The 16,308-nt window shown below is 36.5% G+C and overlaps 2 protein-coding genes across 2 annotated transcripts; one reads left to right on the top strand and one right to left on the bottom strand.

Moving 5' to 3' along the window:
- Positions 1-3,566: 3,566 nt before the first annotated feature.
- Positions 3,567-4,035, top strand: LOC127446408 (guanine nucleotide-binding protein G(t) subunit alpha-like). Its single transcript, XM_051707314.1, has 2 exons — positions 3,567-3,714; positions 3,845-4,035. The coding sequence occupies exons 1-2, from the start codon at positions 3,567-3,569 to the stop codon at positions 4,033-4,035; spliced, it is 339 nt and encodes a 112-aa protein (XP_051563274.1).
- Positions 4,036-6,225: 2,190 nt separating this feature from the next.
- On the bottom strand, positions 6,226-16,308 carry LOC127446259 (ER degradation-enhancing alpha-mannosidase-like protein 1). The gene is made up of 12 exons (XM_051707020.1): positions 15,724-16,308; positions 15,140-15,212; positions 13,901-14,004; positions 13,426-13,597; positions 13,128-13,311; positions 12,816-12,990; positions 12,391-12,511; positions 11,470-11,640; positions 10,523-10,596; positions 10,305-10,401; positions 9,150-9,311; positions 6,226-8,294 (listed from the first exon to the last, which is right to left on the bottom strand). Exons 1-12 carry the CDS (start codon positions 16,185-16,187, stop codon positions 8,205-8,207), a joined length of 1,887 nt encoding a protein of 628 aa, XP_051562980.1. The 5' UTR covers positions 16,188-16,308; the 3' UTR covers positions 6,226-8,204.

Genomic DNA, 16,308 nt, shown 5'->3' with positions numbered 1-16,308 from the left:
TCGTTGTCGTTAACTAATTAAAGTTATATATTTTATAACAAATATAGGTTGTTCAAAAAGCATCTCTGCAGAAATGTTACTATATTTTGTTGCGTATTAAGTCAGATTTAGAATCTAAAAATACCAATTATATTCTGGAATTGAAATGCTAGTGTAACAAAGATGATAGCCCTAAAATTGTATATTAATTTTATGAACTGAGAAAATAAGAAATTATAAGTGTTGTCAGTCGATAATTTTTTTAATCGCGATTAATTGCATACTTTTTTGTAATCGTGATTAATCGCAGATTTTGAAAGTGCTGAAATTTGACTATATATACTTCTTTTCCTGTCAAAATGCATTATTCCATCTAAGAAAAAAAAAAACTATATGTAACAATAATGTTTTATTAACATTTTCCAAACTAAGCCTTCCACAGTATGAAGATAGAAATGCACTAAAACAGCACCAATTCAAGTAACATTAAATGTTTCCCAAAGTCTAAGTGGGAGTTTGACTAATTGAAAGAACTCCCCATGGGTTGCGTTTTCATTGCAGGGTGAATTAAATCTCTTAAACGCTTATCCTCCACAATATTACTCTGCCGGTAGACTGTGGCTATCTGCTTTCCTACAGCAGTCGTGAAGCTGTGTGCATGATTCGCATCAGGGCGTCAGTGTAAAGGTCTGCATTCCTGCGGAACTCCCGCAGGACCTAATAAACAGAAAATCCAATGTAAAAATCTGCACACAACAATTGCTTCAAATTATCCAATATTTAGAGCAGAATATAGTCAACGGCGCTTTACAACAAGAGCAGAGCAAAGCATGGACACACTTGGTCATCAAAGGATGTGAAACTGGGACTGGAAAATGGTCAATTTAAGCATTAAGTAACCAACCTCAGGCAAGGCAGCTGATAATAGCAATAACAGAACAATAAAACGTTATTTGTGTATACTTGTAGATTTGTATGGCTTTTGCCCTGTGAAAACAAATGCTGGGTCGCGGTAACGGGAGTAGTCAGGAAGAAAATCACTGCGGCAGAGAGTGTGTGAACATGGAGTAAAATTCAGCGGGAGAGTTCGGGTGCAGAATAGAAACTTGCGGGAGCGGGATGGATAAAACAGCCCCGCGTAGACCTCTACGTCAATGCCAGGGTCAAGCGGCGCTTTGACCTCCACATGAAAAGCGCTTGCAGATAAAAACTTCTCATTCTGTGTTTTGGTGATGTCAATCTTAACCGTGCTTCTGTGGTAATAAAAATGTGCCTTACATAGGCTGAAAAATACTTGATTTCTATCACAAGTCCCATCTGGGCTTTTTTTGTACATCAAATAGCATTAAAAGGTACTTTCTCCATCATGTTATCTCTAACATGGAAGCTCTGCTCTGTGTGTGTGTGTGTGTGTGTGTGTGTGTGTGTGTGTGTGTGTTGTTAAGTGTGCATCAGTGTAATGACTCCAGGCAGACACAATACATAGGTTCCATCCTTCCAGCAAGTGTTTATGCTGTATTAACGGCAAATGCATTAATCATGAATAAGAAAGATTAATGCGTTAAACTTTTTTAATTAATCACATCCTTTAACGTGGTAATTCTGACAGCTCTAGAAATTATATAATTTGAGAATTTTATATTTATAAAATGTAAATGTATTTATATATCACATTAACCATTAACATCACACAAGCTCATGTGATATTGGTTAAATTGCGGGCATGATATTTCTTTTATTCAACAGTTCAAACCAGAAGTTAATATTGATTAACTTGCATTTTAGACACAGTATGCCAGTTATTTAAATTTTTACTCTACCAATAAAAGTTGCTCCACAAGAAACTGACAGCCTGTCTGGAACGCTGTGACCACAGAAACTTTAGTATTAAACAGTGAAACAGTCCAGAGCTATTTTAAGATACATCAATCTTAACAACCACTTGTCCAATCAGATCTATTGTTGTATAAAATTAATTATATTATTTTAATGGTTCTGTACACTTGGTCCTGTAATACACAGAAGAATGTGTCATTGTCTCCATATCACTGTCACCTGTGATGCTTGTGGATTCAGATCTGTCCATCTTCAGATTGAGATCAATAAGCTCTGTCAAGTAAAAGACTAAAGCTCTTTAAATGCTGCATTGCACACTGTGTACACTACATGGAAAGTGTGAATTGGAGCAGGTTCCTGGCCTTGCCCTTTTAATATTCCCGTGAAGCCACTTGCCAGATTATCACCTTTTGCCAAGCACAGCACCTTCTCCTTAAATCTGAGTTCAGAAGTCCTCTCCACCCTTTGGATGCCTTCTGTCCTTGTTCTTCATTGGTCCCACTAACTCAGGTGGTCAGAGACATCCCTAAAATCCCCCTCGAAAGACTCGAAAGAATTCAACAGGTCACCAAAGCAAAGCAGGTGCCAGCTGAGGTGCAAGCTGTATCACTGTCAGCACCTGGAGGCCTCTAGGCAAGCAAGTGGTCATCCAGAAGGACTTCTTTTACCTAATCAAGAGTCAGTATGGGGGCTGGGGCAAGCGCCGAGGAGAAGCACTCCAGGGAGCTTCACTGGTTTCAATGCATACATTTGTGTTATAAACTGGAGACTCAATAAATTGTTTGATTTAATATATATATATATATATATTTATTGAATCTTCTTGTAATCGTATTATAAAGCAGAACAGTCGAAAATTTATTAAAAGATAACTTTGCATGTCAGACTGAACATATATTTCAAGTTTGCATGTAAAATTTAAGTTTCTCTGTCCATCATAACCACATTCAGCTTGTCTTTGTCCGATAAGTGATATGGGTCAGGGTTATGGGATGTAAAGCCTGAAGGAGCTTAAGACAAGAATAATAAATCCCAAGCCTCTTAATCTAATCCACCAAAAAATAAACAAATGAGAGGTCATTTTGGAACAAGTGAAAATTCTGAAAAGATTAATAAACAAGAAATAAAGCGAAATAATACCATAATTATATCAAAATAAATACGACAAACTATTAGTAGTATAAAATACTATAGTGTGAATGTCTTACATTCTGACATTTAAAGGGATAGTTCACCCAAATATGAAAATTATCTCATTATTTACTCAACTTCATGCCATCCCAGATGTGTATGACTTTGTTTCTTCTGCAGAACACAAATTAAGATTTTTAGAATAATATCTCAGCTCTGTAGGTCCATACAATGCAAGTGAATGGTGACCAGACCTTTCAAGCATCAAAAATCACATAAAAGCAGCATAAAAGCAATTCATATGACTCTAGTGGTTTAATATATGTCTTCTGAAGTGATGCAATCAAACCAACCCCCCCCCCACAGAATGAAAAAGGGGTTATATTCTGGTCTGTTCTTACCCAAAACCTACTTGAGTTCTGGTCTCCATTCACTTGCATTGTATGGTCTCACATTGTATGGTGAGTAAATGATGACAGAATTTCAATTTTTGGGTGATCTAGCCCTTTAATCAATTAAAGCTTGATAAATGTACTTAAAGCCTGACAAATTTGGGTTGTGGTGAAGCTTTTTTAGTAACAGAATTCGCATTTCTCCTTTTCTGTCAACCAAAGAACCGAATGCATGAGAGTCTCCACCTCTTCAACAGCATCTGTAACCACAGCAACTTTGCCACCACATCAGTTGTACTCTTCGTCATCAAGAAGGATGTCTTCGTGGAGAAGATTAAGAAAGCTCATCTGAGAATGTGCTTCCCCGGCTATGATGGTGAGACCTTAAACAGCATCAATCCTTGACAACAGAAGCAAAAATATAAGCAACATCCTATTTAACAGGCTCTATTGAGTAGTTTGAAAAACCATTAGGTTTAACCAGTAGCAATGGCATCCCATCTCAGGTCCCAATACCTACGAGGATGCTGGTAACTACATTAAGATGCAGTTCTTAGATCTGAATTTGCGATGTGACATTAAAGAAATCTACTCCCACATGACCTGTGCCACAGACACAGAGAACATCAAGTTTGTGTTTGATGCCGTAACAGACATTATCATCAAAGAAAATCTCAAGGACTGCAGTCTCTTTTAAACAAACCACGTGTGGGAAGAGGTGAGAAAACTATTAAGAATTTTGTGTTGTAGCTATTATAAGAATATTTTCTAACTGCTACCATATCAAACATCAGTACAATTTCTATTTACATCATTTCCGTGACAAGAGTGGAGTGTCTCCATGATCAACAGGACCTAAAACTGGCCCCTTGCCCCATGTAGCCTATTTTCCTCCTTGGGTCATTAGGAATTGTCTGACGCACACACATACCCACACATAAGTACACACATAACAGGATTACATTAACTGGATATAAGAAAGGAAACTATATTGATGTATTTGGGTCATAAATTTGATTAAACACACTATACTAGAGGTAGACCGATATATCAGTTTTACCGATTAATCGGTGCCGATAGTTACTTTTTGGAACTATCGGTTATCTACAAAATCTATGCCAATAGTTGCTGATAGTTTTTTTAATAATTTTTTATTTTGAAAATACAAAATTATTAATAAAAATTGTGTTTTTCGGGCTTGTTTATATATAAGTCCCACGCTATGCATCAAATCTTCTTTTTTTGGTAATTATTGGGATTTTGGTTGAAAAATAAACTGCATCTGGGTTATTTATTTTGGACTATTTTTCTGTGCCCGCCCTAGTAAGAAAAGAATAAAAAAATGTTTTAACATTCTATAAATCGATTTTAAAAACTATTGGCCAATTAATCGGCCTTTCCCATCACCATAGTGTTCGGTATCGGCAAAATCCACTATTAGTCGACCTCTACACTATACATTGCCAGGGTTGGGAGTATTACTTTTGAAATGTATTCCACCGCAGATTACAGAATACATGCTGTAAAATATAATTTGTAAAGTATTCTGTTAGATTACTCAAGGTCAGTAACGTATTCTAAATACTTTGGATTACTTCTTCAGCACTGGTAGATTTTTTCACTTGTTTTGACTATAAAAACTCTGCCAGTACAGTAAGACAAAATACACATGTTAAAAATACATTCTCTGAAAAACCTAAATATCTTATGCAGTGTTGTTTCTAAAACAAGATATGTCAAATTGATCTTGTTTTAAGGATTTTTACAAGAAAACAATACAAACATTATTATCAAGGATACGATTTTTGCCCTAATATCAAAGGTCTTACTATAAAAAAACGTATTATGATCTAACATGAATTTTCTTGATAAAAAAATATGATCATGCCTGGTAACATGCATGCAAAATGACTAGAAATAGCATTTTAGCTTAGCATAAAGCTGACAATTTACACAAGGTTTATTTCTATTTCTTCTGCTCCAAACTTACTTCAAATGTACTTCTCTGTCTGCTTGTATGCATGTAACACATCATAAGAAAGTGTTTCACCGCTGTTCAAATGCACTTTGGATCGCATCATTTATATGTATTCATTTTTTCCATCTGAAAGGACTAAATATTAAATGAAACAAATGACAATAAAATGCAAAGTAATCTCTTCAGTAATCAAAATACTTTTTGAATGTAACTGTATTCTAATTACCAATTATTTAAATTGTAACTGTAGTGGAATAAAGTTACTTATATTTTGTGTTTTAAATACATAATCCCGTTACATGTATTCTGTTACTCCCCAACACTGTACATTGCATAATTAAATACCAGAGCCCAACACATATTCATAGCAGCAATTCGCATACTGTATAACAATTATGCAACATAACCCTGTTTGAATACCTGGCTCATAAGTAAAACTGGAGTGTAAATCTACATGATACAGCTGCAAAACAACTATCCTTCTGTAACACCTGCATATGCACTTCAGCATAATAATGTCTTGCAAGAGATATGAAGTCCACAGTCAGAGTATTTCCAAATGACTATGTCATATGCAATAGCAGTTACTAACTGTGCTAAGTTAATACATTTAAGCTGTTTAAGAAAAGTTTACTGAGATACAAAGTTTATTTGATTTGCAGAGGAGTTATAACATGTTATCTTCCAAGATCTCATATAAGGTGGATGACTTGGAAATGATATAGCATGTATAAGAATTTCTTTATGCTACTTGGCTCAGGGGCACAGTTAGATAGCTAAGAGACAAAGAAAACAATATTTAAATCAAATCAAGAAACACTGACTTGATTAAATTACAACATTGATTGAAGGACACAATTGCCTGCGAAACAATAAACAACATGTAAATGTAAACTGAATGAATAAAGCTTCTGTAGAAAGGACTGAACCTAGTGTATTTTCTTTCACTGTACTGGCAGCAGTACTACAAACAGTAGAAGAGGCATCAAATTACAGTGCAACCAATGATAATCATACGCATTCAAATTTTCTTAATATGAGATACATGTGAGAAAGAAACCTTGTGATACCCTTATCAATTATTTCAGTCTCTTTTATTCTGAATTGTCTTGGAACTAGTGTGTAGGATGTTGGGGTGTTCGCACTATAGCTTAAACTATAGGTTTAATACAATTTTATGTAAAAATGTTTGGTGCAAAAATTTGATTTGTGAATATAAAAATCTCATAATACATGTACATCCAGGCATATTACTGGATCTGTAATGGCTTTGAATTCTGTACATAGAAAACACAGAAGAACCAAAGCTAATCATCATCTACACCTCCTAAATATCACAGGGTTGTAATATTGTCCCAATATTAGTGATAACATAAAATTACCTGACTAGAAACTTTATTTTTGCCTTTGCAGAGTCATGGATTTAATTTTAATTTGATAAAATAAACAGTGTAGACATCCACTTTGGTCTTTCTGGACCAAATACTTGAAGATTAAATCACAATAAAAATCAACAGATAGATAAACGTTATCAACGTTAATAAAATACAATCAACTCTGAATAAATATCAACCCAGAATAAACCTTGTATGTGCCCCAAGTTAATTATAATTTGTAATAGCAAAGAAATTCATTTTATTCTAGTCTTAACAACATATTGATCAACATTCTCGTAATCCCTATTATGACTTTGTTCAGAAAATATTTCCACCTGTATCAACCACTAAGGCATTACATAAAAAGAAGAAAAGCTAACAAAGTATCATATGCAAATCACCTGAATGACTGCATAATCGCATACTTATAATCCTGAGGACAGAGCAAAAATTCACAAATTGTAAAAGGCACATGTGTTTGTTACATGTTGTTATTTTTGGTCCACATAATTGATATGAAATCTGCTTTTCCACATTTTTGTTTCATTTGACTGGCATGTTAATATGCATGTTTGCTCATTAGTCTATAATTACTGGAAGTTCAGACCTGAATCAGAGTCAATCCACAGCAATTCCTAAAGATGCTGTGAAAATGTACAAAATGACTTGATGTTATCATTATCATTGTCAAAGGACTTAAGCTTGAATAAGTGTGGATCTCAAAAACTTAGCAAACATTTAGGCTACATAAAACTTTTCCAATTTCATCACAATGGACTGACCACAGAAAAAAAAAAAGGAACAATTGAAAAAGTGGAACCATGCAAAGCAGGCCAGTGTTCTACACCTTGCAAAGCAAGGCACAAGAAAAAAAGAAAAACAAAGTCATATTGCAAAGTGAAAGAATTGTCAGAAAGAAGCCTGATTTGTATTAAAACTAAGTCCATATTGTACGTTTGTTCCAGAAAGGTGCATAGTGAACATAAAGCTGTTTTTCAAGTGTAAAGCTTACTTGAGATCTAGTTCACTGAGAAGAAATCTGAAACATGCACACCCATCTCTCAACCCAGTAGAGCCCTTTATAATACTTGATCAAGCTGTCATGAAACATGGCACTGAAGAAAACGTGCAGGGAAAAACTTTGTGTGTAAACACACGAGATTGCACAATATAAAAATAAATCAGCCCCAAGAATCAAAAAGTCGTTTCAAAATGGATTTTGCGAAGAGCCAAACTGCCCTGAATGTTTTTATTATTTGATGCCAAGGACCTTCGCAGTACGGATCCGAATATGCAACTAAATCCAAAAACCTGGTCTGACTCGAGGACACTTTCATGTCAATAAAACAAGAACAACTGGTACCGGTGTTCAGATAACATGCTGACCAAATACTGTCACTCGCTGTGCAAATAGAGATTGAAAAGTTCTGTTCTCGAGAGTCTTATTCCTTAACCCCTCCAGGGGGTTTTTAAATGATGATGCCTCCAGGGCTCCAGGGGTCAGTATTGATGTCAGGACAGCCCCACCATGTGGTCAATCTGCCTCATGTACATGCTCTTTAGTGGAAGACTGTAACGTCGCTCTTCAGAAATCCTTTCACACTATTGGACAAATGAAAATACATCATTCTTATCTGTATGGTCACTGTCAAAACATAAGAATACACACCAGGAAACACTGTAAATGCTGTGTTTCAGACCAAGCAGTAGTTTCCTCTTTAAATAATGAAGAAAAATCAACAATGTTCATGTAATTTGAGATTGTTCATATTTTAAGTTTTGAAAATGTACACGGAAGCAAAAACCTGATTAAAAAGAAGGTTGCGGCTAAATCTAATTTGTTTCGGCTGTGAACAACGCATGAATCCTTCTCGTTGACTTATATGCACTGATTCTCCCTCCTTTGTAAAGCACTTGACTTGACAAGTAAATCAGAGATTGTACAAAAAGCCTTATTGTGTGGACTGAGGAGGAGCGTATAATTGACTTAACAATCTTTATTAAAGAATACACTCCTGCACAAATCCCGCAAATGAATGACATTTTTCAAACAAATCTGTTCAGTGAATGGACTTAAATGGATTTAACCACTGGAGTCATATGGATTACTTTTATGCTGCCTTTATAAGCTTTTTGGGCCTTCAAAATTTTGGTCACCATTCACTTGCATTGTATAGACCTATATTTTTCTAAATATCTTAACATGTGTTCAATAGAAGAAAGAAAGTCTTACACATCTGGGATGGTTTGGGTGAACTATCCCTTTATTACTCAAAAAGAAACTCCCCAACAGATGTAATGATGTAATCTACGTAAAGGGTTGCTGAACAAATCAGCGAAAAAATCTAAACAACTTTCTTTTGGTGAATGGACTCGTGTCGCTGGGATAAATAAAAACACCCACTAAAATTCACTTAATTGGAGCTAATATGGATCTGTAGTAGATTGTGTTCTTACGTTGCTTATGTTGGCTGGGGGCTCATTGCTGGACCCTTCACATGGGTATTGCTCTTCCCAACTCTTCTCCCTGAAGCGTTGATCTATTGGCACTACGTGGCCTTCTGTAGTGAAGATGTACTTATTGTCAGACTTGTGCAGAGGGTTGTCTTCATCAAAGAGCTGTAGAGGTTTGTGCAAATGTCACTAGTGGTGGAAATGGTGACTACATGCACAAAAGGGACCGTTCAGACAGAAAGAGTTCCTAAGTTAAAAAAAAAAAAAAAAAAAAACTGGGCGCAGTGCAACAAATGGAACAGAATTGGGGTGTCTTGTTTTTAAAAGTTCTTGACATGGCATCTTAAAAATGTGGCACTCATGCACAAGATCAGCGAGACGCGACACAAAGATCAAAAATGCAAAAAAACATGTCTTTGACTTTTTCAAAAGTTTGTTGTTTCTCAGGGTACGTTTACACAACAATGATGTACTAAAAACGGAAAAGTTTTTCCTTTGCGTTTTTGAAAAGTTTCGCATACAGACGACAACGCTGTCAAAACGATCCCTGTTTACACGGATCCGCGAAAACTACTAAAAATGCTGTATTATGCATGCCAGGCCAGTAGTTGGTGATGTCACTTTGTAAAGAAACACTACGTGCCTGCGCACATAAGCATTCTTCCACAGAACGGTGAATACAAACAATGAAGATGGCGAAAGCATCGAGCATTTTTGTCTGGATGGACGATGAGGTTGCTTTATAACTACAATTACTTTGCTGGAGAAGCGTCAATAAACTCTAAATCTTGAGCAGCACAAACACAGTCCTGTAGTCCGCCATTGTAGTTTTGAATGACTCGCGTGCATGCCTATAAACTGAACACGTAATACGTGTGCGCATGACGTCATCGTTTTCACAAATTCGTTTTTGTATGTTTACACGGAGACGATAAGGGCATCGTTTTCAAAAACTTGCACTTTGAAATCCGTTTTCAGGCCCCAAACTGCTGTTGTCATGTAAACGAACAGCCAAAACGCATAAAGTTTTCTGTTTTTAGTTGAAAACGTTGTCCTGTAAACGGCCCCTCAGAGAACAGCGTGGTTACAAATTCTACATTTCATAAATAAAAGGGAAATGGCTAGCGGAAGGAAGACAATACGAAACAGACTACTGACCAGATAAAGGTATTTGCAGGTTTCGCTGAGAAAGAAACTCTCCATACGATCCTCCTTGGACTTGTCCACCACATGATGAAGAGTGGCATAACCACACCTGAGCATAAGCCACCCAAACACAGACTAAGAGAACAAAACTAGACCTTCCTTTACAATAAGTTCTGAGAACATCCCAACACACCAATTCAATTCACTACCAAACACTCTGAACCCCTTACCTGACTTTGGTATTCTTTTCAAGACTTTCAAGAATGTCCCTTCCTACATGAAGATAAAAAGGATTCTTGGTTGCCTGTAAAAAGAAAACCTTTATCATTCTGTAACACCGCAGCCCCTTAATAACAATGTGTATTACTGCAAAACAATACTTTATCCTGTATGGGACTGCTTTTAAGGGATAGCTCACCCAAAATGAAAATTTTGTCATTTACTTACCCTTATGCCATGCCAAATGTGTATGACTTTCTTTCTTCTGCTGAACACAAAGATTTTTAGAATATCTCAGCTCTGTAGGTCCATACAATGCAAGTGAATGGTGGCCAGAATTTTGAAATTTCAAAAAGCACATAAAGGCAGCATAAAGTAATCCATATGACTCCAGTGGTTAATACCATATCTTCAAATGCGATATGATTGGTGTGGGTTAGAAACAGATCAATATATATGTTTGTTCTTTTTTACTATAAATACTCCATGCCATTAGGTGTCGATATACACAAAAAATGCAAATCGCCAAAAGCAAAAGAAGAATGTGAAAGTGGACATTTACAGAAAGAAAGGACTTAAATATTGATCCGTTTCTCACCCACATTTATATCGCTTCTGAAGATATGGATTTAATCACTGGAGTCATATGGATTACTTTTATGCTGCCTTTATATGTTTTTTGGAGCTTCAAAGTTCTGGCCTCCATTCACTTGCATTGTAAGGACCTACAGAGCTGAAATATTTTTCTAAAAATCAACATTTGTGTTCAGCAGAAGAAAGTCATTCACATTTGAGAAGGCATGAGGGTGAATAAATGATGAGAGAATTTAAATTTTTTGGGTGTACTATCCCTTTAATGGCTACATGACGTTTCACATGGCAACTATGGGCCCAATTGTCTCTTAAATTTGGTAATAAATATAACATAAAAAAAAGACAGAGAAAAATTTGTATATACCTGGTAGAGCAGGTATGTGGATTCCACTAGTTCAGGTCTTAAAGGGTAAAACAGCACGTCTGGGGCCTGAAGCTGCCAGTTATATCTCTCAGGAAGAGCACCGAAGCGCTTCCAGATTGCATAGTAAAAGGCATGAAGGCAAATGGCATTTTCAACATCTCCATTCAAAACCTGTGCGACAGAGAACACACAGAGTAAAAAACAATAGGTCTAGTTCTAGCTCAACAGAAAAAAAAAAACAAACAGTCCAAAGTCCAGCTTTGTATGCACTGAAGTAAAAGAGCTTGTATATATAACAGAAACACAGTTTTTGTTATTTAAACAACTAGTAATTTTGGTGCAAATGAACAGGCAGAATGCAAATAAAAGAGAAGACTTAGATGTCTTTTTAGATCTGTTATCTATTTATTTACTTATTTGGCCTTATATAGTATATTAAGATCTCAACTATTAGAATAAGAGAACAATCATAAAAAATAAAAAACATTTACATAGAGTAAGACAGTATTATGTGATGTATGCTGTCCAATAATATGCAATGATGTGAGTAACCAATGAAAAAAAACATCTACATCTGATATGTAAAATTCCCTCTAAAAGGGCAAAGTAAGTTGGGGTGTACAGAGACAACCATTTTTGTGTAAATATTAGCTCATTACCCAAAATGACCGAGAAAAACAGTCTATAACTTATTTGAATACATACTCACCAATGCCCAATACTAGATTAGAGGCCTCATCTTTATTACTCTATTAATCGCTGAGTTTGGAATTGCATACTACCATACTTATTTTTACTATTTCTGCCATTGACAGATATGGCAGAAATAGTAGGAGTAGTATGCAGTTCCAAACTCAGCCAATGTCTTTTATGATAAAGAGAGTGGGCGAGTTAAGAGGGCGACATTTAAACAGTTCATACCTGTAGGCCAGGGAAGAATGCCTGCAGGGAGTCAATCCATGTGTTCATGATCTGTCCATTAAACATGTTCACATTCACATAAAGAGGTGGGTCACCTTCCCCTTCATTGCACGCCTCTCTTCTGTAAAAAGTAAAAAATATGCACTCTTATACTGAGGATTTTTTTTTTTTTTTTAGTTAAGCTACAAGGAAGTTATGAAAGTTCAGTAAATGCAAAAGATTGACTTTCTATGCTTGCTATAAATTTACTTTCAAGTGATGCACTCACTGGCTGCAAATCAAGCAAACATAACCACATATCCCAAGTGACACACATTATCTGCAGGTGGTTAGACACCCAAATGCAAACTCCCTTGGTCTTTGGAAGCTTTAACTGTAGCCGCAAGCAGCTGTGTCCACATACACATGCACACGTATATAATCACCCCCTTCTCAGGTGACTCTGAATGCTCTCGTAAGCTGCCGAGAACATCCTGTAGTCTTCTTTCTCTCCAAACAAGATGTAAGACTTGAGAAGATACTCATAGAATGAGTCCATGCCAGCACCAAGACCACTCTGCTTTCCAACCCACTGACCAGTCTGAATGTTCACCACATTCCCTGAAAGAAGTAAAAAGAGAGAATTTTCTCAGCCTGGCAAGAGTTTTCATCTCAAAACCTAACCAAGTAAAAAATTCTAATCCAAATTGAAAGCACTAAACAAATGTCTTTAACAAACAATTAAAAGAAAAGATTACCCAGCAGCCCCGTTTCATTACTTCTCAAGTTCCATAGTGCTTTAACAGCCCGCCGTGCAACCCACTCAAATGTAGAGTCACCAATCAGACGGCTCAGAATGCCAAACTCTACAAGCAGGGAGCCCGCCCCTGCCGTACAGGTCTCGTTAATGCTGTCAAGAGGAACGCCGGTCTTTAAATTCACCTATGAAAAACAAGGTAGGATAGAAATAAACAAACATCACATTGTAAAACACGTGAAAACATGATGGGTGACCAAAAATCTCAAATTAGCCTGATATATACAGGGAATCCTGACCCTGGGGTAGGGAATGCCCGTGCCAGTGTTCTCAAAGGCAGGCAGCAGTCGCACAGCCAGGTCGTGTGCCAGATGTAGCAGCTCATTGTCATAGTCCTTCAGTCCTACATCACCAAACGGGTGCCGGGGGTCAGTCAGCAGAATATGGGCTGAGATCAAACTGCCAAGGATTCTAAAAAAGGAGAGAAACACAAAGAAACAATGAATTCACTGCTTAGTAACTAGTGAAGTATGATTGCTAGAGGTCATCAGAATTTTCAGTTCCTCAGAGCTGTGTGGAAATAGTTAGTTATCAACACTGATGTCGTGTTGATACCTTTGAATTTGTGCTTTAGAGTTTGAAGGAAATGGCCTGTAAATGGTTAAAAATCAGTAGAATTTGTGTTAATAACTATTTGTCTTTTCATTCAAGGTTGTTGACATATTACAGACTGCATTAAAGAGATCAATTAACGATTAAATGAAATCACTGAACCTAATGTTAGCCTCAAAGACTTGAACAGTGGAGTCCTTGTCAAAAGAGACCGTATCAATAACCAGCTTGACAGCTCGATGGAACTCTGTCACATTTCCAAGCACCTGTAGGGACAGAAAACAAAAATGACATGCTAAGGTGACAAGGAAGTGAAGAATTCCTAAAGTTCTTTGTAACTGTCTATTGAAACAATGATGCACACTTTCTTTAGTTGAGAGCACGTAAATGTGAAAGAGTTTATTTTAGTAGCTGTTCAAACTAGATAAGTGAAAATCAATTGTAAGCTCAGATAATTTCAAGGTTGTTTACTAGAACACTATTTTCATGAAACTCTTACTCCTTTTCTTTTTACACATGCTGTGAAGTATAAAGAAAGTGTGTTTAATAAAGAGTGCATTTTTATTATTAGAAGAATATTATATTCAACAGTTAAAAGGAATATTTGGGTTCGATACAAGTTAAGCTCAATCGGCAGCAGTTGTGGCATAATGTTGATTACCACAAACATTTTTGACTTGCCCTCCTTCTCTTTAAAAAAAAAAAAAGAGGCAAAACATCTGGGTCACAGTGATGCAATTAGAACTGAATGGGGATCAATCCATAAACATTAATATACTCACTGTTTCAAAATTATAGCTAAAAGACATAAACAATATGCGACATGATTTATGTATGATAAAATCGCTTACTATCCTTTTCGGTGTAAAGTTATAGCCCATGTTACAACTTCACTTCCATGATGATGTAATGTCTACAAACCCTAAAAATGATGATTTAAACAACTTTACAGCTCAAATAATACATGCGTTTTAACAGAAGTATTAATGGAAGTGCTGTTATACAATTATAAGTTTCACACACCTTTAAACCCTCCAAAAATTGGCCCTATTCACTTCTATTGTAAGTGCCTCACTGTAACCAAAATTTTTGCTTTTTATAAAGAAAAGGAGGGTCAAGTTGAAATTCATTTTTGTGGTAATCAACATTATGCCACAAATGCTGTCGATTGAGATTAACTTGGACTGAACCTTGAATATTCCTTTAAGCTGATTTCTGTTGGTACAAAATTAGACATATAACAACACCTAAAGCATCCTTTAGATTGACCAAAAAAACAAACAAAAAAAGAACTTTCACAGTAGAAGGCTTTTAAAATGGTCAACATCAAGTCAACTTGCAAAGATTTATAAAAAAAAAAAAAAGAGAGACTTCTTGCACCAGTAAAAGGGGACAATTTACCAACAGTGTATCAAGAGCATCGATGAGGGTTAGAGAATAGTTTCCAAGGACATCATTAATGTTGATATTTGACCTAAAAGGAACACAGAAGATATGCTTCTATTAGTCAAATGCACTGGCTTACATAAGTAGAAAATCTGTGGTTGCTGGATATAAAAGAGATCTCTATTTTTTCCATGCCTTAAAGGTCTCTTATCCATGGACACGTGGGGGCTTAATTGGGAAGTTAATATTTTCTACATGTTCCTCCCTCTTGTTATCAGGAGCCTAAAGTAGCTTGCTTAGCCACATTCTTAAGTCCTGATGAAACTAACATTGTGATCCACTTTCACTTATTCAGCAAAGGGGGGAAAAAAGTCTGTGCAGGTGTACACTCAAAATGCACTGTTGTGTTGTATTGCATACACTGGTCGTGGCATTTGAGAAATAACACTCTTGCACTTCTTATTGATAATCTAGCAAAGTATATGGCTCTCAAAAGCTCTAACAATAAGGACTGTGAAGTAATACGTTTATACATGTGTGTTGTTTGATTACAACATTACAGATGGTCTTTTTAAAAACAAGATTAGTCAGTAACTTACGGGTTGAGCACGTCAGGTCCTCGACCTTCACAAGCTATAGGGTTCAGTTCATCCTCTGGAAAGGCAAACTTCATGTAGTTATCATATCCGAAATAAAACATGTCTCTCGCCATCCCCCTCATCTTCACTTTCAGCGCGTCAGGGAAGGAGCTGTACTTTCTATCGTACTCATCTCTGCCCTCCTGAAAGAAACTGAGGTAGGATTTCTTTGGTGAATTCCCACTGATCTTTGAGCAGGTCTTTGCCTGAGGGTTTCTGTTTTCGTACATGTGCTGTGACCAGGCGTTGGGTTTGGCTGTGGCTCTGTCGTCATCCTTGAGAAGTTCGATTTTATGCAAGTTGAAAGCGAATTTGATGGGGAAGTCAAAGCCCCAGCTAGGTCCCAGTCCAAACATTAGCCACACGGCGCAATTCAAAACCACCCTTAGAACGAGAAGACCCACGACTATTGACCTCCATTGCATCTTTGCCTGCTGTTGGCCTTAAAAGTCATAATTCACTTCGACGTTTTGACTCATCGAAGCGCAAAAATCCAGTTTTCCTTCTGTTTCAGTTCTCACACACACTTCCTGTCAAAAACCAGCC

The sequence above is a fragment of the Myxocyprinus asiaticus genome, chromosome 9, assembly GCF_019703515.2.
Source record: "Myxocyprinus asiaticus isolate MX2 ecotype Aquarium Trade chromosome 9, UBuf_Myxa_2, whole genome shotgun sequence".
Taxonomy (NCBI): Eukaryota; Metazoa; Chordata; class Actinopteri; order Cypriniformes; family Catostomidae; genus Myxocyprinus; species Myxocyprinus asiaticus.
The sequence above is the reverse complement of the archived record's forward strand: the minus strand, read 5'-3'. Positions and strand labels throughout refer to the sequence as shown.